Source organism: Podarcis pityusensis (genome assembly GCF_964106645.2).
Source record: "Podarcis pityusensis genome assembly, chromosome: 6".
NCBI lineage: Eukaryota > Metazoa > Chordata > Lepidosauria > Squamata > Lacertidae > Podarcis > Podarcis pityusensis.
In genome coordinates, this window is record NC_138030.1 from 68,498,195 (window position 1) to 68,524,795 (window position 26,601).

Below are 26,601 nucleotides of genomic sequence, written 5' to 3' on the forward strand. Positions count from 1 at the left end.
TAGATGACCCTCAGGATCCCTTCCAATGCTACAATTTTATTTTCCCAGCTGAGATTTTCCATTTACCAAAAGAGAAGACTCTTAAAAAAAGAAAGGAAAAATCCCCTCTCTAGGTGTTTTTCCCCAGACCAGTTTTTCAGTTCAGTTTAATCTGAATTATTATGTCTAGTGATCCTTTAGACTTGATAGAAATTGAGAAAAGGAAAGTGAATTCGTTAGTAAATCCTCAAGTATTCAAGAAGCCCTTTAGAGAAACTTCATGAATCTACTGCTGCAGGATCGGCAGAAATGGCCACAAGTGCACAGTATGAACATTGAACAGCAAGTAGGAAACTGATTGATTAAAATTAGATCTATAGTAATGTGGATTGCACTTTGGCATATTTTAAACTATTAGACCCACTTTATAACTAGGTGGTAGGCTTGTTCAACATGTTCTTGTTGGGTTTGCTAATGCTGGGTACAATCCGCCGCAGTCTATCCTAGGTCACCTTAATTGCTGTTTAATGGTGTATGAACCTATGCCCCTTATTCAATTGTGCTCCAAAACAGCAAACCACAAAAATGTGGAGAATGTAATCCAAATTGTATTCTATGCCCATTGCGCCATACTTGTCATTTCTGGGTTTACAGTTCTAATTTTCTTTCATCCTGGTGTTTTGCAGACCAAGAATTATTTCAATGCAAATTGTTCCTTCTGGAACTACTCTGAACGGACTATGATGGGCTATTGGTCAACTCAAGGATGCAAGCTGATTGACACAAATAAAACACATACCACGTGCGCATGTAGCCACCTAACCAATTTTGCAATCCTCATGGCACACAGGGGAATTGCGGTAAGGAACAATGCCTTTAATCGGCAACCAAATGACATTTAGAAAACCCACTTTAACTTCTCTATGTTTGAACTATCTATACAGTCGGATGTTTGTATAATTTCAGGATCCTTCTGGACATCTCATTTCACAGTATTCCAAATATGACCTTTGTGTTCCATAGGTTCAGATGTAAAATGAAGAAAAGGAATGTGTCTGTTCAGCTCCTTATATTTAATGCTGGATGCCATTTCATTAAAGGAGCTCAAATATACAGTCATCCCCTATCATTATGTACCAATATTTTCTGCTTTTTGGCAGTTTTAAGTTCTCCGACATACTCTTGCTTTCTCAAAGCATTTTGTAGATTTCTGATAGGATTGCAGTTAAGACTGATTACTTGAAAACTCTGCAAATTCACATTGGGACTGGTTAACTGTTGACAAAGGGATGGATATTTACACCTTTCAAAAGCATACTTAAAAGGGAAGTGTGTATTCTGCTCTGCATTCTCTAGACCCAGGTAATAGGTATCTGGATGGCATCAGTTCTGAGGGAAAATCAAAAACTACCAAGAGCTATAAAGTACAAGTTCTTCTTTATGCTACTGAGCTACAGAGCCATGGAAATGATACTAAAGGATGTATGTTAATTTTCTCTTACCTGGCCATGAGTTGCATCATTGGCCAAGGAGCCTGACAGCATCTCCTACTCTAACTGGATCACACAATGAGAGTTATTCATCCATTCCATTTATGGAACATATGGCTTTTACTGAAGATCTCTAGTTTCCTTAAATTTCCTTTGATGACCTGAGCAATGCTTTATTTGTGCATTCAATACAGAAATTATGTTTTCCCTCCCCTGCTCTCCTTCCAAAACATCCCTTAGGCTTCAAATGTGGCATGTTATTGGAAATTAATAATAATAATAATAATAATAATAATAATAATAATTTCAAAGTTAGTTCATCTCCAGTGTTTATCTCTGTAACTGCCAATGGCTGTTGTGCTGTCCTTTGAACAAAGTTGGAATTTCTAAGTGTTAGCGACAAACATATTTTAGTTTTGTATTGATCAATGACCACACTAATTTTCTTTACTCTTCATCATTTCCAGTACAATGGAATGCATGGTTTACTCCTCACTGTCATCACCTGGGTAGGGATTGTCATTTCCCTTGTCTGCCTGGCAATTTGCATCTTCACTTTCTGTTTCTTCCGCGGCCTTCAAAGTGACCGAAACACAATTCACAAGAACCTTTGCATCAACCTCCTCATTGCAGAATTTATTTTCCTAATAGGCATCGATAAGACAGAGTACAAGGTAAGCTCTCTATATTTAACACACATCTGAAGATACCTCACTAAAAGGAATGGTAGCAGTAAAGTATTTGATGGCCAAAAGAAGTTTCTCAGTTGTCTGCTTTTTTGATGCAACCTTTAGCCGCTTTTCCCATGGACGGGTAGGTTACTCAGGAAATATGGCAGGCAGAGAAAAGGTTGAACAGCTAATGTCTGAAACTTCTCATTTAGATGCAAAGATGGAACTATCTCATTCAGCTCAGGAGCGTTAAGATTTTTAAAATTGTGATGCAGAAGCCCTCATTTTGCTTAGAAGACTGAGTTTACCACTATATATGGCTTAGAATTTACTATGCCACAAAGACTTACACCAGTTTAGATTAAACAACAAAAAATATTGATGCCATAGAAGGTACAGGAGGGTCCACTGGCACGCACAGGTGTTGCGTTGGCGACCTCTGTTTTAGAGAAAGCAAGAAAACATGCCTGTTCAATGTTGTTAAGTTGGGAACCAGTAGAAGCTTAATAAGCCTGCCAGAGAGTTTCTTGTCAGGATTTGTTTAGCATTTAAGCCACCTATTGACCAACAAGATTTTCCTTCAATATTGTGTGTGTGTTAGGGAGGGAGGGAGATCATAGGTGTACAAGTGACGACAATTCAGATTGAGGTATGGTAGTTTTTGTTATTTATGATCATTGTTCAAGATCATTTACTGTAATCCAGTGGAACAGATTTTGCAGCTCCATTGGGACGAATGGAACTAAGGAAACAGTTAAATGCTTAACTCCCAATTGGCTGCAGTGGGTTCTTAGATAAACCTGCCTCTTGTCCGGTAGGTGTACCTAGCGCCCCCAGATACAGGAGAATGTTACACAGAAATAATACATTCCTATCCTTAAGAGATAGAAAGCTATGGAATTCTTTTCCTTTGTGTGTCTTCATTTCTCATTTCAGATTAGCCTTTTCCTAAATCTCAAAGCATGAGGCTGAACCCATGGTTTTTCTAAAATAAGCTGCCCTTAGAATTGAGTCAGTCGGTAGGATTTTGTTCTGTACTCATCTACAGAGTGTGGCTAGTGATATGATAGCAGATCTTCCTAAAAATAGAAAAAGCAACGATATTTGATATTTAAAGGGAAATGGAATATTCTGACAGAGGCATAAGAATTTTCAGCAGAAGGTATAAATAATACATCTAGTAGCTGGGGCTCTTTATCTTCTTGTACCAAATCATCTGCAATATAAGCCTTACAGCAGAGTGTTAACATTGCGCTACCAAAAATTAATGGACTGCTTGCCACACTTGATATTCCATTGCGTCAAAGAATGCTAATAGGCACATGCTTTCCATATCTTAACTCACAGAGTGCAAGAGAGTAGAAGCTGTAGCTACTGGGAACACAATACAGTTTTCAGTAGTTATGAATATGAAGTTTTCTGTTGGGGGGGCAGTGTGTGTGGGGGGGGGGTTCAATTATTGCATATATAGTATGCTGCCATTACAAACCAAGCTGTTAACATCCACATTGTTTCGTTTTCTGAATATATCCGATTAAGTGGGCAGGTTGAAAAGTGTTGCACCTTGCATTTGATTGTTTCTTTTTCTTTGCAGATTGCATGCCCAATATTTGCAGGCCTCTTACACTTTTTCTTCCTGGCAGCCTTTGCCTGGATGTGCCTAGAAGGGGTGCAGCTCTATCTCATGTTAGTTGAAGTATTTGAAAGTGAATATTCTAGGAAGAAGTACTACTATGTTGCTGGCTACCTCTTTCCTGCCACTGTTGTTGGTGTCTCGGCAGCTATCGACTACTCCAGCTATGGAGCGCAAAATGCGTAAGTAATTGCTAGTGACCTGAGTGTTTCAGGCGATTTTTTGATTTTTTTTAAGCGTGTTAGCTGTCAGAGCCCCTGACAGACTAAAATAGCACCAGAAAGCTTTATTGGTACGAGAATGGCAAGGCTGTGTGCAAATTCCAATCAGGTCTTTTGTAATTTTCTAGGTTCAGAGAATTTGTACCCTGGAGAGGCAAGATTCTAAATTACCACCTTTCTTTTTAACACAAAAGATTGACCCGAAACAAATTGGGAGAAAAAGTAAATAACATTTTGGGCCTCCAATGAATATTAAGTAAAATAAAACAAAATAAAATTCTACTTTACTTAAAAGTATCTGGTTTGCTTTAACCCCCCTGCCCTAGTTTTAAGCTAACACTTCATTAGATTTCTTTGTTCAGGATGCTTTCTAGCCAGTTCTCTTTCTAGGGAATGATAGTGCAGTGTTTCTGCCCCAGTGGTTCACTTTGATAATATTTATCGGGAAAGAATCGGATTAAAATTAGCCCACTGTTTTCTATTTGTAAAAAGTAGGGATATTTATACAAAGTGACAGAAGGTAGACCCAAAAAAATAATAATGTTTCTGAGGGTTTATGTTGCTAGAGGCATAAATGTGCCTTCCAATAGAGCTTACTTTGTCCTTTGATGAAATTAGTTACAGTATGGGCAGATACTGTTGGAATACAAGCAAGCTGCTTGATTCTGCTGTTGATGAAAGACAAACGAAAGCAATTCAGTAGGGAGCTGTGCTATATGAAAAGTGAATCAGTAAGTGAAGTGAGTCCCGATAAACTGATGCGTAATTTAGTTTAATCCTGTTTGAGGCATTTTGTTTGCATTATGCTGCTCTGCAGAAGAAGAAGAAATATGACATTTAATCATTTTCTGAGTTGGTGTTCCTTGGGGATAGTCAAGTGATGGACAGCTAAAAGCATGTTTTAAATGCACAAGGAAAAGCTGTGTGGGGAGAGGGGGACCCACATTATACTTTTGCCTGGGTTCACAGCCTATATCAAATACTAACCCAAAAGGAAGCAGAGTTACTTAATTAAATACCAGGCTTTTTGTGGTTGCCCTGTACTTCCAGGTACCCCTTGGGGTTGATTAGCTGTACCACACAGGGCATCTTTTTAATGCTTGATGCTTTTCAACTTGTTGGTTGACCCCATTCTAAGGTGAGCTGTACCAGTGGCAGCATCATTATTTTTTTTGTTGCATTTCATTGAAAAGAAGTGGGGGGGGGGGAGAAGGTGGAAATAAATAAGCTTGAATGAGAAGCATTGAGAAAGGAAAATGGATGTGGCCTTGAGTTTCATTCTGAGGTTTGATAGGTTCCAGATTTGAAAAGTGTAAAATGTACTGTAGCACCACCATCAATTGGGGGGGGGGGGGGCGGGGCGTGCAGGTGGTTTGCAATAGTGTGAAGAAAATGGAGTGATAGGCAACAATTAATGAGCGTAAAGATGAAAGCAGGTGATCATAAGGAAGTCTTGTTGAACAGCCTTAGTGAAAAGCTCAATAAACAGACACATTCTCAAGCATATGCTAGTGTTCAGAATTACATCTCCATGCATTTAACTGAAAGAGAGAGTTGCACGGCTGATTTTCTCAACGTAGAACACTTATGGTGTGCTAATGCAGTTTCCCTTGGTGACCATGCCATTGAATGATGTTAATCTCCTCCCACTTGGCACTCCAAATCATGCTCAGGAATAACATACAAACAAGGAAGCAAGACAGCCAGTTGTGTATCCATTTTCAAGAATAGGTTTCATATGGATGTCCACATGGGGTTACTACTTAAAAAAAAGTCACATCATAGCCAGTCCATGTGAATAAGTCCTAAGAGATGTCTACTTTCCATTGGTAACATAGAGTGAATGTGCTATTCTCACGCCACTTTTCTTCTTTTTTTCTGTAACAGCTGCTGGCTCAAAGTTGACAACTATTTTATCTGGAGTTTCATTGGGCCTGTTACCTTCATTATTCTGGTAAGAATATTCTCTCTTTCCTTTCCGCCCATCTGCCTGCCTCTCTCCCAATCCACTTTATTTATTACAGTGGAAATGACCAAAATACTTTGAAAGTCAGGTTATATTTGCTGTGAAACTGTCATAGCAATAGCCTTTTTGGATAAGACCATAGGCCCATGTTCTCCAGCATCATCTTCTCACTATAACCAACCAGACGCTCATGGAAAGCTCACTTCTCGTGGGTTGTCTCCCCCCAAAAGCAACTGCTGATATGATACCGATACTGGAAGTAGAAGACAGCCATCACAACTTCTAGCCACTGAAAGTCTTATTTGTCTAACTGCCTTTTAAAGCTATCCAAGTTGGGGGGTGGGGCAGCGCCACGTCATGTGGCAGCAAATTCTACTATGCACTGTGTTCATTTTGTCTGTCCCAGTATTCAACACTCCAATATTCAACTTAATTGGATGACCTTGGGTTCCAGTATTGGGAGATACGGAAACCTCTCTCTGCTGTTTGTACACAAATCGGCGAATTTCGACCAGAGACTTTGTACAATTGTGATGGCATATGAATCACAAGTCTTAGTTTTGATTTGTGCACAGTCCTATCCCCCCCTTGAGATGATACTTTTGGGATTTCTGTATTTCCTTCTGGTTTCAGAGCCTTTCAGATATCTTTGTAGAATCATAGAGTTGGAAGGGACCCCAAGGGTTGTCTAGTCCAACCCCCTGCAATGCGGGAACCACAGCTAAAGTATCCCTGACATGTCATCATTTATTGAATATTATCTCTGTACCTGCTGAACTAAAGCAGTGCTGTTTTAAAAGCAGGACTGTTAATAGGCATTTATTTATTTATTTATTTATTTATTTATTTTCTTTTATTATACTTTGCTCTTCATCCAAGAAGTTCAGAGCTTTGTATAGATGGTTTTCAGGTGGTAGCCCATCCATGTACTTGTTTAGGAAATGACCCTTTTAATTTTAGCAGTTATCACGTGCCTTCAAACTATTCTTCCTCACACATTCTATAATGCAAATGCTAATGATCCTTTTGGGAGGGAAGGTATCATTTTTCATTTTACCAAACATCGCTGCAACATAGCTGATGTGTTGGTGCAAAATTCAGCCTTGTTCAAGTAGAGATTTATCTTCTTGGAATAGTCTTACAGTCTCAACCTTTAAGCCACAATATGTATTGAGTCGTACCCATGGCACCTAATGTCATTCTGTAAGACTGAGTTGCCAATCTTTATCCTTGATTGCCAGTTGAGTCCAGAGAAGGCAGTTTTTTTCTCAGCAAAACTGTACGTTACACACAGACAAATAGTATTTATTTTCCCCATCATGTTCATTGTGTTAATCATACTGTAAATCACATTATTGAAATGTTTTGAAAAACACTGTACATAACGCACAGAATTGAAATCAGTGGCTTGGCTTGCCCCTCCTCCACATTGCAGAACACTCCGTGATTGTTCCACAGTAAGTGAGATAATCTTGCATGTTATGCTTCCCCTTCCTGTTTGAAGCCTGGAGTGTGGCAACAGAAGTTCCGCCACATCAATAGCAGAGGGCATTGCAGTGTGGCACCACCACTCTGCTCTCCAGTTGGGATGTGTCGCTGCTGTTTACCAGGAGGCAGAGGAGTAGTTAGGCAGCAGTGAGCTGGTACAGTGCCCAACACACCGGAGGAACCAATCCAGTTCTCCCGCCAGTGCCTCTGTAGTGTGCCAGCCTCACCGCTGCCTCATTCCTCCTCTCTACCTCCCAGAAAGCAACAATGGTGAAACAAACCAGAGGTCAGGTGAGTGGTGCCAGGCTGCTACTGCTACTGCTTCCTAAATTATTAAAAATAATAATAATCCCAACAAGTAGAACTTCAGTACGCCAGGGAGAAAGTTTCTAGCCCATATTGCACACTTAGAATGCTGAGGACTGTGAGTGTTTTATGTATTTAAAAATTGCATCTCCTACCTGCAGCCTGAAGTACTAGCCCATTCTGCCACCTCATTCGCATGTAATTCTGTTGCAAGTGGACTGGTCACAGGCGTGGGAATAAAGTGGCTGAAAGTAATGTGAGAGCTAAAGTTCAGTGAGCCAGGGTCTTGGTATGTCTCCTTTCCTCTTTTCTTTTTTTCTTTTTTTCACAAAAATAACAGCATCATTTACTGTGATCAGTACTTTCTGTGGGGGTTTTTCTCTCCCCCCTCCCTCTCTTTCTCTGTCTTTAAATAACATTACACTTTGTGTGGGCCTTGGGCATTGAGGCAGATATTGGTGTTTCCTCATAACCAGGTCAGAGTGAAAATCGGGGTGAGGGACATTTAATCATATTGACCATGTACAGTCAGAGTCTACTATTATTTACCGGCCATGACATTATTATCCTCCTGCAAATCATTTAGACTGAGAAGTGAAAGGCCTTTGGGAGCAGTATTCCCAACTTCAAAAAATATGAAACAGCAGGTAGCAATCACTGCACAGTTCCTGGGAGTAATTCTTCTCTGGCAATTGCTTTGCCCTCTAATCGTACCGACCAAAGGAAAAGGGAGTGTAATGATTCGAGAACAGTGTAATGTGAACAGTGTAACTGCAGAAGAGGTATGGGTGTACATTAATATATATGCGCCATTCAAGAATTTACCATTACAATCCTTACAAACATATGGCGATGGTTGTATAACAACAACAGCTGCTGCTGTTGCTACTATTTAACGATTTATTTAGCCCCAACAATGTGCTGCAATAATCATGGAATATTTGTTAGCTGGAATGCAACTCTCAATGCAGAGTATGCTAGAGTCGGCCCAATACTGGGCTGCCTTCAACTAAATTATAGAGAAAGTAGACCTACTGTGTATGACTCTGTTAGATACAGCGCACTGAAAATGGAGTTTGTGTTTCTAGTCCTTAATAGAAAAGTCCTTAATGAGCTACTTCTAATGGACTTTCAAACTCTACATTATAGGTTGTGCCAAGCTTTTGGGTCACTATTGAGTATGAAACACAGAAAAACAACCCCTCATTTCTTCCTTACACATATGTGGGCACACCCAGCCAGGAAAGGCAAACAGCAGATAGTTAATTCTATATTTACAAAAGCAGCTCCTTAGGCACACCGGATACCCACAATATGTAGTTGTCTACATAGCTGTTTTCAAAGTTTGTGTCTGGGCTTAGGTACCCTTGACTGATGTGAGTGCACATGCGCAACCTGACCCTTCTTGGATACAGTGAGCAGTCTCTTCCTCCACTTCCAACCTGTCCTGCATGCCCACCTCCAACTCTGACTGCTTGGACCCATCCTCTTCTCCTTTCCTGGCTCCTGGGTGGCACCCAACCCCAAAAATCTCTGCCCCTCCTCTCCTGGGTTCGCCTCCACCCCCTTGCCTCCATCACATATTCGTCAGAGTGTTTCCAGTCCCCCTGGAATATGTTCCCTTGTGCATAACTGTTATCATGTGTACACAGGTGTGTACACTGAATTAAGAACAATCACACAGTTTTAATTTACTGGCTTTAGAATTTGAGATCTTATTCTTTTCCCACCTCCAGCCCACATACACAAAATTGTAGACTCCTTTGGGGGAAAGACTAATACACCCATTAAGGAACAGTTAGATAAATTATAGCCTATACTGATCTTAATTGATAAGTTGCAGAAAATAAAAGCCTGAGTGTCGGTGATTTAATGGACCGCTATCAGCATTTATATGATCTTGAGGCTTTAGTCCATTGTAATTCAAGCAAAAGATTTATTTAGTACATTCTCAGATAAGATTCTGTGGCCATGATAATCTAATATAAATTTAGGCACTCATGATCTTGTTGAAACTGGCTGCTAATTTGAGGGAAGGAGATGGGCAGTATAATGTTACCTATTTGTTTTAAAGGAATTGGAAGAAAATTGTGTTCTTTGGGAATAGTAAGTGTTCAAGGGGAAATCTGCAACTGGATGTTCCATTGACTTCGTCCTTTTATCGGAATTTTTGATACATGCACCGATTTTTATATAAGCTTTTCTGCCTTCCTTAAAAATAAGAATTGGGCATATTGGTCAGAATTAGGATCTCATTGTTTTGAATGGGATCAAGCACCTGCAGTTCTGCACTGTATTTGTATTTCTGTGTTTCTTGATCACAGCCTTTTTATTTATGGCACGCCTTGCTGTTTTTTGCATTTAAAGTAAAGATCACTACCCTCCCTTTCCTTGCCATACACCCACCCACCCGATGCTTTCCCTCTTAAGGTTAGGTAGGCCCGCCTTCCCAAATAACCTTGCCCGTTCTCGGCGTTTTAGGAAACGTGCGGCATTCAAATCCTTGAAGGAGAGCGGTTGACTTTCCTTTCAGACTACGGGGCACCAGGGTTATTGTATCTATGGAAGAAAGCATGTGTGAGAGTAATGAGCAGTGGAACGCCATTAGTATGCCTGAAATGATTTAATGAAAGCTTGGATCATGACACGTCAGGAGCTGTTCTTATCATTTGGACAGCTCCATCTGCATCCTTAATAATTAATTAAGTTCAGGGAGAGTTCAGCTTTGCGCACTCCTTTCGAAGGGCTCCTTCAGACAACACTTCTCAGGCTGCCAGTCCCAGAGAGGAATAGGCTTCTGCTTGGCTAAGAGCAAGGATCTGCGAGATAGAAGAGCAATTTTAGAGCTTGCCTCTGCCAGGTAACAAAAGCTCCAGGGAGGACAAACAGGGTCAGAACATGTGCAGTTCAGCTAGGTTACCTCAGAGTGGTGTTTCTGTTCTTCTGTCTTATCATATCCATGTCAGCACTTCAGGCTGTGTGGAATGAATTTTAAGCTGCTAAGCTCAATGTAATTCAATTGAGCAGCTTGATGGCTTTAATAAAACAAACAGTGCACTCTGGCAAACTCTGGTCAGAAAAGCCCACGATTTTGACTTTTAGTGTTTTGCCTCTTTTCGCTTTAATATAATTCAAGGAGGTTCGAGGTTGGTTAGACGTGTCATTTGTGCTGAGCTCCTGAGAGAGATTCTCATGAGCCTTAGGAATCGCCTGCAGGAAGATGACTGACCCAAAGCGTTCTGGATGTGGTTCTGTTTCATGAATAGGGAAACATATGATCTCTAAAGAGATGACATTACTTCTCCTTAGTGATACTGTCCATCCAAGACAAAGCAACTTTGCAGCGATAACATAATAGGCATTGGGATTTCATCCATTGGTCATAATATTGGCAAATCCTCAGTGTGAATAATGGAAGTTTTAGAAATTTAGGCATAGTTCCTGTGCTGGCTGTATGGAGAGGGATGTCTAATACTTTATGCTTACCACATCCTAGAAAAATGAATTCACCATAATGTGATAAACTTTCGTGATTCAAGTACATGTTTCCATAACTGCAGATGCCATGTCAGCAATACACCATTCACTTGTTTATTAGTTTGGTTTATCTTCATTTGTATGCCACTATTTGATTATTCAGAGTGACATATAGCAAATTAAAATGACCACTTATGGTGGAAGCAGGAGAACTGAAACTAACCCTGAACTGAAAACCAGTTCCCCACTACTGCCACTGAAGAGGTGATCAGCATAAAGGTGACATTGTGCCAGGTTGGGCTTATTACATCTTGGTTTTGTAAGCCTTTTTTCCATACACATTGCCTCTTCTCTGCCCCTTTCTCAATTACACCAGGAACACTTCAATCAACTGTCCTTTCCCATTACATCTGAACTGGGAAACTATGGTTACCAAGTTCTCAAAACACAGCTTGAAGTTGGTTTAAGATTCTAACTTTTTCTGTACCTGGTAACCATGGTTTCCCAGTTCAGACACAATGAGAAACTATGGCTAAGTAAATGATGTATTGCTTTAATTGCATCGAGGAAAGGGGTTGCATATGCAGGCACAAAGCTTGTTCACAATGCAATATAACAACGTTTATATCCAAAATATCACTATCCTACACCACACCCAGTTTCACTGGTGCTACCGGATGGGCCATTTAGCATTTCAGATGGCTTTTGTATAATAATAGTGCAGTAGTAGAAATGGTTTTGTTGACTTTATTTTACAGAGGTTATAACACTGTACTGTTTTGGGAAATTGTGGTTTACAAATAAAGAAAATACAGACAATGTATGTATTGTGCTCTTGTGCCTGGCATTTCATGTATGGCTCATATTGTGAGCTAGGACTAGGCATGCAGAAGTCTCCTTCTCCATGCACTTCGCCCTCACTCAATAGGTCCACAGTTCTCACACCCTTTGAGAGGAATCATTAATCACAAGAAAATTACAAGATCATTTTATAGTGTTATGACAGCAGAAATCTTTCCATGAGTCAGTTTGAATCAATTCCTTGAAGGAATCGATTCAGTGGCTTTCAAGGCGCACACAGTATTAATGTTCTTTAAGAAATTAAGCATTTAAACTGTCATATATATATATCACCCAATCACACCTTACAAATATGTGTGATTTCTTAGATAGCAATGAGAAGAATCAGGAGAGTGAGGAATAAGCAAAATGTTTTCTTCATAAAAATTGCGAGTACAAGTCGTTTCTTGTAAGTGTATGCTCTTCAACAAGTTCCTCTGCTCTGCCCCTTTCTGCTTTCTGTGTTACATGATATTATGGCAATCTGTCCGAGTTCGTTTACCCCTTGTTTAGAGGTGATTTATCTAGAGGAGATGCATTTTCCCAGAGCTCTCACCTACCATGGTGATGTTCTTACCAGGTGTTGGTGTTTAATAGCAAGAAAGCGAATACTTTTCTAATGGGTACTTGGAGCACAGCCAAACCAGGACTTCTGAATATTGCTTTCACAGAGTGAACTAGTGTTCTTTGGTTTGCTTGATGCTTTAAATTATATCATATTTCACAGAGATGTGGCGAACAAGTATCTCATGCTCTGTTGTCATATGTCTTAGTTACTTTGCTTTAGAACTACAGTATGTTGTATTCTTAAAGAGACTTTCGTTTTCACTTACCATCATATTACAGGACCTTTATCAGCTGAATCAAAGCGCAGTGCTGCTTCTTCTGCCACCCTTTCTCTTTCTTTCACTTTCTATGCCTAAGCAGACATTCATTTATTTTTTATTTTTTATATCAATCAATAAATTTTATTGTTTATAGCCAATGGCCATCACAATACAATATGAGCACAAATCACACAGCTACAAAACAAAAGACACAGTTTGCTCCAGACTAGGAAAAATCTACAATGTCCAAAATTTAGGAACATTCCTTCTACTCAGCACCTCTAGGAATTGGCACTATTTAGAAATGTTGCCCTTATCTTTCTGGTTTTTATTTATGACCCCCCCCCCCCCCAAGGATTCTACTACTTTGGGCTGATTCTTTTGGCACTTTCAACCACGTTCAAATCTGATTAGCCGTCTACTGGTATGAGTAGCATGATATCATTGACCCCAGTTATGGATAGTGTTTGCTGTCTTGGGGGGGGGGGGGGGAGAGAGATGTTTGCTGTAGGGCTTGCTTCATACACCATATTGGTTTCCATAGCTGATACCCACAGGGATCTGGCTGATGTTATAGCATCTATGGCAATCCATAACTCCTGCCAGTGAGGAATGCAGTTGGAAGTAGCAATTAGGGCCACTATTCCAGCACTAAACATGAGTAATGAAGTCATGATCTTGGACACTCTAGTACCAACGTAGAAAGCAAAGCTATGCCAGCAGAAACAAGAGATATTAGCATAGCAGCATGGACAACCACATCCACAGTATCCATGGAAATCTTGCACCAACACCGGTCACAGCCAGGCAATTTAGAGTGACTTCAGGGGTGCTGTGATGCTATCACAGAAGCCGTTCCACCCCCCACCCCCCAGTGCATGAGCATGCTTGCAGGAAGAGATATTTGTGTCTCAGAAGCATCCATGACTCACTGGTTAGGAGGACAGCAGCTGACCCCTGCAGCCACAGTGGCATCAGCAGGATTTTGGATTTCAAGGCAGCCAAAATACAGAATCTGAAGCAACCTGAAATCATAACACTTTTTGCCAGAACCAAACAGTGCCCACTCCAGTTAAAGCAGGCAGCCAGTTTGTATAACCCAGAGTGTAGAAGGCTTGGGTATAGAAACTACAGGACGATGGCCTCACTGTCCCTTCCTCTGATAGAATGCTTAGTCAATATTCATAACAATGCACATAAAAGATGTGCGTTACTGTCTGCGTAAGGGTGCAGCCATTTTGCAAGAAGGGAGAAAAGATCGCCAATTCTGCTAGGAAGAATACACAGCAAAACAGCAAGGACAAAAAAAGAAAGCATTGTGAGCTGCCTGGTTGCTATAGAGTACAAAATAAATGCATTATTTACACTATGGCTTTACAGGGAAGTGGAAAGGGCAGTCTTTGAGTCATTGCTAATTCCTGCAGTTGCAACAGGGGATCAAACTGGCTTCAGTTTAACTCCCAGTATTGGTTGTAGTTTATTGTCAAGTAGTTCATATGTAAACAAGGTCATTAACATGCCGAAATTATTATTTTGCTTTGGGTGTCCCATGCTTACTATAATCAATTGTTCTTTCTCCGTGATAATAACAGCACCAGCATTTGAGATGAGTTTGTTAATGTGAACCAGATTAATTTCACCTTGAGTTTCTATTCTCTTGATGGCTTATTCTCTCTCTATAATGGCTTATTCAAAACCTGGCTAGTTCAGAATTCCCTTGTTTTATTACACATTATTTATATCACAGGCATGTAAAGAATCCACATACAGGGCTCATTCATATGTAACGCTTAGTTTAGTGCTATATGATTGAGTTGGAATGAACCCAAGCAAAACATCTGACCGCGTTCTCCCCTCCTTCCTTCTCCTTTTCTCACATGGCAAGGAGGAAGCCTGGTTGGTTGTTAAGTTCAAACCAGGGGATCTGGTTTAAAACAAGCTCTGCTAAGTTTCCAGAGTAGCCAATTTCAGACCATGAATTGTTAAGCTGTCAAGGCCAGGCTGCACACTGATGAGTGGGTAGGGCTGCCATACGTCTGGATTTGTGGGGTGTGGGTGGGTGGGGGTCTTCCTAACTTCCTACTTTTTGAAATATGGCAACCCTATGAGTGGGGCCTCTCTGTTGTTGCAACTGCCTCATTGGGTGCACTCCTAGGAGTAGCTGAGAAATGCAGGACCGATACACACATTTTCCTAACTTGTAGGTGTAGTTTTGACATTCCTTGCCTGACAGTTCCGTGACAGAAGTTGGCTTGTTAAACTAACCAGCGTTTGTTTTAAAACAGGATCCCTGGCTGAAACATAAAGGCACACCAGGATTCTTCAAAATTGAAACTAGACCCTTTCAACATTGTTCTGCTGGCAGCATTGCAGGCGTGCGCAGTTGCACAAGTCCAACGCAGTGCTCATTCTGGCTCATCCACAAAGCACTAAACTTAGAGGGGAACTGCTGCTCTGAGTAGGAGACTTGGGTTCAGGACTCCCAACTTGAAGGGCCATTTCATAAACTAGGCAATGGCTTACCTCGTCACCACCAAGTGCAGACTCAACAGGGAGCAGTAGCCAGTATTCACACTTTAATTTTTTAGACGGACACATGAAGCATCTTCGGTGTACATTTAAAAAGACATTGAAATATGTTTCCTAACGTTCTTAAGCACAGGAATGTTTAACATTAGGCAGTATGAAGCACAAATAAACTCAAACCAAAACGTCAAACCAAAATGAACAATATTACAAGATGTGCACTGAGTGAGAGTGGCTGGGCTTTGGCCATTCTTGATCTAATCTTTCTTTGCAGCCGTTTTGTGCAGACTGTTCTGTTACCAGCCCCAGAATAATTTGGAAAATAACCACTTTTTTTTACTTTTTTTGTTTAGTCTAGAGCATCATCATTACCTAACTTGTTACTTGAAGTAGTTTAATTTCATTGCTATCTGTTTTGACAGCTGAATATTATCTTCCTGGTGATCACACTGTACAAAATGGTGAAGCACTCAAACACTTTGAAACCAGACTCTAGCAGGTTGGAAAACATTAAGTAAGTGCTTTGTGTTTGAATCAAGAACTGTGATTATTTTTTCTGATTGTTCCAACTGATTGAAAGCTCCCCCTTTCCATTAGCAACACAAGGCTTTGTTTCCCAGCACCCACAGATGTCAATTAGAAGTAAACAGCACCAATCCTGCTCTCGTCATATTTGTTGCTATAATGATACAGGCAACGCTTGAAATTAAATAACTTCTGCTTGGAACAATGGCCAAGAATTTGTTTTGGTCCATTCATGGAGATTCCTCAGCAATGTAGCAAGTTCATTTGCATTTAAAATGCAGCTCCCAAACGATGTTCCTCTTTGCATGGCTGGTTTTGTTCTGCTGAGTATGTTTTGTTAAATTATTTTCAGATGCTAGTGATTCTCAGCGGTTTCCCCATTCATAATCCCACTCCCCTAAGAGAATTTGCTTCTACTTCTTTTGTTATCTTGAAGATTATCTGTTGCTTTTCATGCAAATTTAACAAATATTTACTTTTATCCTGTGAGTACACAAGAATCACAATATTCCCTTTCTTGAAAGTAGAGCAATGGCTTAATATTCTTAATGAGAATCTTACAGTGGTGGATCATGCTTTAGGTCAGAGATAGGCAAGATAAGATTCCACTGTCCAGTTCCAGCCAAAGCATCCATTATGTGGGTAAAGGGAAGGAACAGATTTCTGGGAGGGAAGCCTTTGGGTTGGTTGGGTGGGATAAACACTTTGGACTTACATTGCCTACCCCTGCTTTAGATCATTCTATATTTAGACTAGAATTGTTTTGCTAGACTTAAGAGGGACAGCACTTTCCCCCCTAATCATAAGCACTCTTACTTGGAGGTCAGATCCACTGACGTCATTGGCGTTCCCAAGTGAAATGTGCTTAGTAGTGGGCTCTTGAATTGTCTTTGAATGCAGAATATGGCAGGGGCAGATTTGCAACAAAGCTAGCATTACAAACTAGAAGTTGCTTAGATAGGTCACAATATCAGCTTCATTGCATGTTGCATGTTAAGAGAGAGAGCTAATCTTTAGCACCTCTCTTTTCTTCCTTTTCTTCTTCTTTCTGTCTTCTCATCCACACCAGTAATTACCGTGTTTGTGATGGCTACTATAATACGGACTTACCTGGGTAAGATAGAACCCTACATTAACAAATTTAAAGCATGACTTTTTAATTTTTAATTTTTTTAAAAAAACAAAACTTTACAAATTTGGACAATTTTCTGGATTGTCCGTAATTTTAATTAACAACTTTGGAGATAATCTAATTTGCTAAACTATTTCCAACTATTATATGCTTTATATTATTTTAAACTGCTTGCGTCTGCACTTTGAATTTTCTAATTTTAACTAATTTTTGTATAAAATTACTAAAAATGCTTTCTTATTAATTTCAATTTAAATTCTGTCTAATGATTTTGTTTCTCTTTTCTGCTTATAATGCTTTCTAGCTATGAAGATAATAAGCCATTTATCAAGTAAGATCATTAGTTAGATGTGGAATGCACTGAATAAACCCCTTTCCCCTTCATTCTGTGCTGTCCTCTGCAATTTCTCCCCCCCCCCCCCAAACTATTCATGACAAAATATCCTTCAAAGACTTTATTTTGTGATTAAATCCATTTATTTGTCACATTTCAGTAAGGCACTTTCATATGAAAGTTAGACTATCTAGTTTAGCAGAGTCTTCAAACTTTAGGTTATCAGCTTTTGATCTGCCATTTAACTTTTGTGTATTTGTGTTATTTGTGTATGTGTGTGTCAGATGCAAGCACAGTTGTTAAAATATGGGCATCCATTAGTGGTTAAAAGAGACTTTCAAATCTCCAAATATACACGCATACATACAGATAAAGCAAAGGGGACCTGGTACTAGAGCATTGCATTTTAAAATAACTACCGCTGCTGTTTTCATTGGAAACTAAAACGGAATTGCTCTTCCTATAATAGATAAAAGGTTAAAGCCAATAATTTATAATTATATATGACTAAAAACCTAGTAAAAATAAATTGCAGCAAGGAAACTTTTAATATGCAATTTTGCAATGTGCATTTTTTTAAAAACAAAACAAAACAAAACAAAACGGCAGTGTTACTTAAATTGCTTTTCTTTTTCAGGTCTTGGGCCCTAGGTGCATTTGCTCTCCTGTGTCTTCTGGGCCTAACATGGTCTTTTGGACTGCTTTATGTCAACGATGAGACCATTGTGATGGCATACCTCTTCACAGTATTTAATTCTTTCCAAGGAATGTTTATTTTCATCTTTCATTGTGCACTCCAAAAGAAAGTGAGTCATTGCACATATACACTTCCTCTGTATCTCCAAAATATTTCCAGTATCTCTTTTTTAAACAAGGCATTATATATCAATAGTGCATAGACAGGTGGAACGTAGCGCTCTGTTGTTTAACTTGTGATCCAGCTGCCAACAAAATTGCTGTTAGAAGTCCTGATTGTTAGGTTACTTTTACCCATTCTTCTGCATTCTTGCGATACTCCCCCTAGGTGGCAGTGTCACAGCCGAAAGTGAACACACGGCAATAATTGGGATTGTCTGGATGTAGTTAGTCCCACGTTACCATGTTTAATGTAGGGGAATCAGAGCAGAATTCTACATGTGCCTGTTCCGAAGAAGATCTCAAATGAGATCAATGGGGCTATTTTCCAGGCAACTTCTTACTAATCCTAGTGCCAATGACTTGCAAGGCAAGTTGGGCCATAAACTAGACATGTAAATGCACCTATCTTTAAAAAAAGCTGCAAAGCCACTTAAGAACATGGCCATAGCGGGGGGTGGGGGTGGGCAGCTGCCCTCCCAAATCAAATAAATCAATAACAATACTTAACTAACAGAGGTTTTCCCCACTAACATGAAGCCCGGCTTTGCCCAAGAAAGCAAATAAATAAATAAATGGAATCAGAAATCATTCTAAAAATGGATGGGTTTTGTTGTTCGGCAAACATTTATGGCCTCTGTTATGCAGCATGGAACAAATAAGTATATTGTGTTTAACTATTAAAACAAGGTAACAGCAGTTCCTCTCTGAAAAGTATTGGTGGACGGGGAGGCACTGTTAGCCACTGATCAACCCCTGTAGCACATCTTTCTTTTCATTTGTGATTTTTCTGGCTGATGGTAGATTTGTTCATTATGAGGTGAAGCTTTTAGCAAAAGTTGATCCCCAGCAGGGCTCTTTTCTATCCATCCTCCAAGAGCAGGATTGTACTTAGATATAGGTAAAATACTATTTATAATCAGCATTTTAAAGAGAACTGTGAAAATCAAATTACTGTTCTCACATTGGGATCCCTGATTCATAGGACATTTCATTAATTTGAGATCATTGGATAAAAGGCATGCTGATTATTGGCTGCTAGTTTGATAAGAGTTGAATCAGAAGTAGCCTTTTGTATTTGAAATGAAGTTGGCATTTCATTATTATTTTTTTTACAATTGCTATACTCTCCAGTTTGAGTGTGGCTGCTATGATACAGGCAAAGTGATTTGCGTCATGAAACAGGGAATTGCCAATTGGACAGCAGGTATTTCCTCTGAATTAGAGGAATGGAATGAATATTTGAAACATTTTAAAATGAAAATAGTGAAGATACAAATGCTTCCTAGACTAGGCTATTATAAAACAATGTTGTTGTTGTTTTTAAAAAAATAACATCAAAAGGCAAATTGCCTTTATTCCTTACTCAAATTATGCATTGTTTTTATACTACGTTGCAGTAGTCAGAAGCAATATTAAGTGCCAGTTGAGCGTGGAAAAAGCTTAACCTTCACACAAGATGTTTCATACCTGCAAGAAGCATTCAGGCTGCCGTTTAAGCTTTAAAAAAGTTTCAGTGTCTTTCCCTGGATATCATTCTACTTCTGTATACATAGCTAATGTGTTCTTTTTATTCTGTTATTACTAGTTGGCCACTAAATTGAACAGAGAAATAGAATTGTGAAAGTGAAAACTATTATGTTTCTAGTCCTGACAAGATGATAGTGCTGTTACTTCCTTCAGTTTTGAACAAGCTGTAATTTAGAAATAATGACAGTGGAATGTGCTGCACTGACAGATAATGTACATTCACAGCAGTATAGACATTAGGCAAAAATCAGCCCCAGGGGGTGGTATTTGGGAGGCAGGGGGAATTAAAAAGATGGTGACAGTCGCTGGTCACACACACACACACACACACACACACAAACACACAATTTTGCAGCTTATATAGGAAACCCATACTATGCCCATTCTCATCCCTGGCCTAAATTTCTAAGGCCATTAAAATCTTTTAATCTGTAATCCTATATAAACCTGAGAGTAAGCTCCATTTAAACTGAACTGGACTTGTTTCTGACTTGACATGCATAGCATTAATCTTATTTCCCTTGGGATATTAGCACCATTCACTTAGCTTTACCTTTTTGTGAACTTAATCACACTAGACATTGAAATACAACTTTGTGCCGTCCAAATAAATTCAATCCCAAATATGTATCCTTGAAATTAGCAGTGTAGCTCCCAGTAGTGGTCAGTGGGGGTGGCAGCACTTACCTAATCTCCCATCCCCTAGGTTTACTGTGGAGGAGCGAGTGAGGTGGGCATGATGCAAATGCACCAGTGGGAGCACCAGACTGGCTCCACCGATGCATTTGCACCATGGTAACCTCACCACTGGGCTCCCCATAAACCTCGGCTGCACTGGTGAAGTTGTTGTTCCATTTCCCAAGCCACTACAACTATGGTGCCCAGCTGTCTTCATTGCTCTCGTTCCACTTTGTTAGCCAACAGATCTGCTTGGCACAGACTGTCTCTCTTCAAGCCATAAGTGGTCACACCAGAGTACGTCTGGAATTGTTTTCAGTGTACTGGGAAAACCAGTCGAGACACAACCTCCACCTGGTCATGGTTCAAAGCCACAATGGAATGTGAATCATGGGGGACATTTTGTCTATGATTTCCTTCTACCTGCAGTTCCCCAGCTAGGAAGATAACTAGAGAAAGGATAATTGCAAGGCATAAGAGAGGCAAGGATTTTGTGATTCACTGACATGCTTTTAATTTTGTAAAAAGTTAATACATTTTTCTTAATTTTCTTGGAAATATAAAATTGGCCCTGTTTCAGAAGGCCTTGTTTACCTTTGATGTCTGCCTCAGATCTTAGGAGCAGGTAGGCTAGAAATATACAGATAGATACATACAGAAATAGATTATTTAAAAATGAAAGCATGAATATTTATGAGCATCGTTATTAACATACAGGTACGTAAGGAGTACGGCAAGTGCTTCAGACATTCGTATTGCTGTGGAGGATTGCCAACAGAGAGCCCACACAGTTCAGTAAAGGCATCGACTACAAGAACTAGTGCTCGCTATTCCTCTGGCACTCAGGTAACAAACATTTTGACAGAACCTTTTAATGACAGCATCTTTTAATTAACCTTGCTTATAAAAAGCCCGCTGAGATGCGTTCCATTCAGATGCACTAATTGTGTTCTCATTATAACAGCCTTGATGACAATTGCATGCTTTTTTTATATATTCTGGGCCTGATTCTAAACATTCCTTCAAGGTTGAGCTTGATACTAGTTATTTTTTAGTTTTTTAAAAAAAGAAGACACTAACAACAAACTCTCTTATTGCAGAGTTTATAAGCAGAGTTAGAGCTTACTTATAGCCAGAAAGTGGCCAAGAGATGTGATTTTTAATAGCGTGTATAGTCAGCAGTAAGTCTGAGACATGCTTAATATAAATCAGTTCGGGAGACTACATGTTTCACAAAAGACTTTCCATTTTACAAAGGTAAATATAACCATTTTCAGGAAGTTTTCCTTTATGCATAATAATACTACAAGTAGAGAAAGATAGTAACCTGATTGGACTGCCTGTTTGATCAGTGACACTAAAGATAAATACATTGTTACCATTCCTTTGAAAAAGAAGTCCAAACATTTGCTTTCTGTTAAATTTATTTATTTTTAATGCAACTAAAGAAGCAACCAACAAATGCATTCAACCTTTTTCTTCGTGTAGCCTAGGCCAGTTCCCTTATCAAAACGCTGCAGCTCCACAAAACCTTCCTAAACTTTAATGCCAGAGCTCAGCTAAAAGAACATGCATTAGATGACTTTCCAGTCTTAATAATTAAGTGCATTACTTCCCTCTACACTTTGGGATTGAAGTTAGTTGCAACTCAGCCTGGGCACAAGACTGTCCAGCACTAAGTGCTCAGGCTGAAGAGAAAGATACCCAGCAGCATGAACCAACTGATGTCCTAAGTGGCCACCAAAGAACCAGAAACTAGTTTGAAGCCAAGCGTACCACAGCCAGTTCCATACTCCTCTCCAATACTTTGGTCGTAAGAACATGCATCGCAGCAGGCATGACAGAGAAGTTGGTTAACAGTGCAATTCTGTGCATGCTGACTTGCAAGTAAGCCCCACCGTGTTCACTGGGTCTTACTCCAAGGTACGCTTCCGTAGGATTGTAGCTAAATGTGCCAGGTTGCCATGTAAGATGTGACAACTATGCCCTATTTCTTCCGTTAACAGAGCCGAATAAGGAGGATGTGGAATGACACTGTGAGAAAACAATCTGAATCATCCTTTATCTCAGGTGATATCAATAGCACTTCAACACTTAATCAAGGTCAGTTGCTGGACACATCACACTCTAGTTTTGTTCTTTCGGCGGTATTTTTTTCAAATTAGAATTTAGGAGAATTGGGTTGCAGTAAATAAATCAAATAAGCAGATGTGCTCTGGGGTAGGTAGGTTAAATATCTCAGCATTGGAATGGAAGCAGACACACACACACACACACACACACATACACAAAATGTATAAAATTATAGCTCAACTCTGTCTTGAACACATTTAAAACTTAGTTCCCTCATGCTCTTTGCTCAGGATTGAATCTGACATTCTTATTCATGGAAATCGTATTTAAATAAGTCTCATCAATAATTTAAACATAAAAGCAAGAACATAATTTTAAACTTTTGCTAACCTTTGTAGTCTAAAACTGAAACAGAACTATACCAGCACAGTGACATTGTAAATGCATAAGATTTCCATTATGCGGACATTTTGCCTGTGAAATCAAATTGACATCAGGTCTATACAAAAGACATCTGCAAATAGGGTTTCCCCCACAGTATAGTTTTGATCATATCTGTAACGTACAGCATTTGTCTGCCACATGACAACCTGAAAAGAAGGAAGGTAGGGGAAAGCCACAGAACAGACTTAAGATGTCTGGTCACAGTTTTATCACTATAACTCAGATTGAATGTTCTCAGGCATTCAAGACTTCACAGAAGTATACTAAATGATTATGAAGGCTACCCATGCCATCTCCAGCAGTAAACTAACCAAAGCTTCTCATCCAAATCTTAATATATTAATAGACACTTTATCAAAAAATACGAATGTACAACTATGTACCCCCAAAAATCTCAATCCACAACCTGCAGTATTATCTATTTTGTTAAAATCCAAATTGAGATTATAGGGAGGTTTTTTCTTTTCAAAAAAGAAAAAAGCCCAATAAATCTAGGTTGATCCACAAGAAAATTCCAAAATCCACAGTTGATGTTGTTAGCTATAAGGCGTGCATCTGGAGTCTTGATGGATGTTTCAGTTCCTTTACTAGGACCAACTAAAATGTCAGAAAATAGTGAGCAAGCTTTCGTATTCCTCAGACTTTTCACCAGGCCAAAAGTTGCACAAAGCAGGGAGTGTGGGGAAAGTGGGACAGATATGGAAATCCACCTTTGGAATAAATCTAGATCTGCTACCCCCAGTCTAGCACTGTCCATGTGTTTTGAACTAACAATCAGCCCTTCAGCCACAGCCAGCTTTTCTGGCAAACTGAAAATGCTACTAGAGTAGGGGACTACTGTGATTTTAACAAGGAAAAAAACAACCCAATTACAGCCTCCCTCTCTGCCTTCCTAGAGGAAGTAACCTCTTATCTGTATCTCCCTGATGCCACAATAGAGAGTTTCCATTCCTTTAGGAATTGGTGTTGGGGTAGTGGTGCCAGAAAGTCTTTTGTTCAAAATCATGGTACAACCAAGCTCAGATGCTTCTTTCTCCGTAAAGAAATAGGAAATAGATGTAGAATAGCTGCTGGCTGACATTTATCCCTGGCAAGCAACATCTGCATAGGCCCCAAGCCAGATTTTATTTTATTTTTTAATGGCGTGTGAATAGAACATATAGCACTTCTTTTTGTTGGAAGAAGTAGAAAATCGTCCATTGTCTGACTCGTTGTACTGCCAGCATCTCCTCCAGTTTCCTTGCAATTCTAGGGTCTGCTGTATTGAGCTAGCTAGTTGGACACAAACAGCAAGTCCCATTTGGAAGCTTCCACTAATTTCCGTGAGTTTTTGTGTACTGGGACTTTCCCTATAAAATGTGCTCTGAACTTCTAGGTAGCCAGTGCTGCATTTTTCAGTTAATAATAATAATAAAGACCATGACCTTTGAGTTCTCATAGCCAACACACTAGAGTTAGAGAATCGTTAGTCTTTCCGCCACAGCGCAGAAATTAAGACAGAGGTGGGGAATTATGGTAATTAGCTGAAATTGCCATGTGGTGTAAAGTTTGCAATGTACAGCATAGGGGAAGATTATTTGAATTGCACTTTCTTGTATTTAGATTGCATCTTTAAAAAAAATGTGAAAATCAAATAAATGAAACCAAACACCAAATAAGATTAACATAATCTGTCAGTAAAGCAATTCCCTGAACTGCAGGATTTTTGCTACCTACAGTAATAATATTTTGAGTAGTGATAAAGGCATTAATATTTAAAATGTAATATCTGCTGCTATTGCCACAATGAGAACCTAATCAATTTAAATTTTGTATGTAAATTTTTTGGCTGCTCTCTATCTCATTCTGGACATGTAATATATTCAGACAACATCCACCTCTCCTACCCACTGTCACACTGCTCAACACAACGGCACTTTCGCCTTGCTTGTGTATATATGATGCATTTGGGCCCACAAAGACTGCACTATAATTCCATCTCCCCTGACAACTGTATTAATTTAAGATACCCAAGATCAATAAGGGTTTTCAAATGCCTAGTTTTTAACAAATTGCTTAGAAACTTTCTCTGCTTCTTTAGAGGGCATATGCAAAAAGTGTTGATGCATTGGGATTGAAATTGCAGAAATAAGCTGTTTGCTCTAGCTTTCAGTGTGTTCATTTAAGATTATTGTTGCAGGGAGGACAGACATAACTTAAACATAACTCACTTAAAAATCCTAACAGATAGTGTTGCAGCATGAATCCGTTTCTCCCTTAAGAATTTATGAATGATTTGCCCTCAACTCCAACCCCCACCCCCTCCATGCCTCCCCTTAAGCATGCGCTCCTTTGCATATAACAAGAAAGGCTTCATGCAGCTTGCCATCACTTACCTTTGGCTGAAGAGGTTGTTTTTCACTTGCTCTCTCCCCCCCCCCCCCGGGCTAAGTTAGTAATAAACCCTGTAGGTTTCCGAGATTGACCGGCGTGGCTCTAAATTAACACAATTTTGATTTCTCTATTACGGCACCTATTACCCATGCTTAAGGTTAGAGACATTAAGCTGTAACATCTTGAAATAGAACATTGGTCTTTGCGTTTAATTGCTATTCTTGTTTTAACAGTGATTTTGTATAAATTAGCAAATGTCATTCTTAGCAGGTGTTTACTTTGGGGATTTGGCCAGCACCTGTGAATTACTGAAATCTAACTACATTTTCCCTCTCGTCCTTCAAATTAGTAGTTCAAATACATTCAGAAATGTTCGGCTGAATCAAATTTGACAAGATATACACGACTCATGATGACATTTTTGTAAAAAAAAATATATACTTTATTGGAACTGTCAGAATCAAATTAAGGAGCTGATGTCTCTCTTTCTGTTTCTTTGCTTTAGGAATGACTGGCAATTACCTACTAACAAACCCTCTTCTTCGACCACACGGCACTAACAATCCTTATAACACATTGCTCGCTGAAACCGTTGTATGTAATGCCCCTTCAGCTCCTGTGTTTAACTCACCAGGTGTGCCCACACTTTGGGATATGTTGCTTTTGCTTTTGTTTCTTGTTGGTATTTTGCTCAGAGCCTCCGTCGGTTAATTTGGCCGGAGACCTAGAATTGCCGTCCATATATTTCTCTCTCTCCGTCGAGAAGTACTGCTGATAACGCCAGGCTTGTAAAACTGCACTATATTATAGTGATAATGCCTTTGCCATAATAGTATTTGCCAATAATCCTCCCATGTTTTTAACACAGGTGGCATAAATCTTAATATACTATTACAGGACTGACACTCCATGGTCCGAGAGCCCATCTTCAAGATATATATCACTTAGAGGTATCATGTCTATGCAATATAAAATTAATCTGAAGCTTGCTGAGAAACAATCTGCTTACGGAGTCGATCAGACAATTAAACACACAAAGAGGCATATTGACACCCGGATCATCCTGGTGTGGGAAACTGGATCCGGAGTCATATTTAGAGGCAAACTATAGTATAGTGCAGCTTTATAGGAACTCCCCATTCCCCCTTTGGCTAGAATTAGAAGAACATCGTTTATGTGGGATGCACAGTCTGATCCTAAGACGTATTTGCTGCACCAGCAACTATGTGCTTA

At 39.5% G+C, this 26,601-nt stretch overlaps 1 protein-coding gene and 1 long non-coding RNA gene across 23 annotated transcripts in view; one reads left to right on the forward strand and one right to left on the reverse strand.

Moving 5' to 3' along the window:
- Positions 1-26,601, forward strand: part of ADGRL2 (adhesion G protein-coupled receptor L2) — a 242,637-nt gene that overhangs the window by 211,543 nt on the left and 4,493 nt on the right. For 11 of the 22 annotated variants that reach the window (XM_081008513.1, XM_081008505.1, XM_081008506.1 and 8 more), the window contains 11 exons: positions 666-839; positions 1,937-2,143; positions 3,735-3,955; positions 5,882-5,948; positions 15,847-15,938; positions 17,019-17,063; positions 17,386-17,412; positions 18,053-18,221; positions 21,196-21,324; positions 22,485-22,581; positions 25,874-26,002. In XM_081008513.1, the coding sequence (XP_080864639.1) occupies positions 666-839; positions 1,937-2,143; positions 3,735-3,955; positions 5,882-5,948; positions 15,847-15,938; positions 17,019-17,063; positions 17,386-17,412; positions 18,053-18,221; positions 21,196-21,324; positions 22,485-22,581; positions 25,874-26,002 (1,357 nt within the window). Of the gene's footprint in view, positions 1-665; positions 840-1,936; positions 2,144-3,734; positions 3,956-5,881; positions 5,949-15,846; positions 15,939-17,018; positions 17,064-17,385; positions 17,413-18,052; positions 18,222-21,195; positions 21,325-22,484; positions 22,582-25,873; positions 26,003-26,236; positions 26,319-26,601 lie in introns of all 22 variants that reach the window. The other 11 variants (XM_081008507.1, XM_081008518.1, XM_081008519.1 and 8 more) reach the window with 5 other exon arrangements.
- Positions 20,968-26,601, reverse strand: part of LOC308478781 — a 33,558-nt gene continuing 27,924 nt past the window's right edge. Inside the window, exon 3 of the long non-coding RNA XR_013987260.1 lies at positions 20,968-21,108. This is a non-coding gene — a long non-coding RNA (uncharacterized lncRNA). The remainder of the gene's footprint in view (positions 21,109-26,601) is intronic.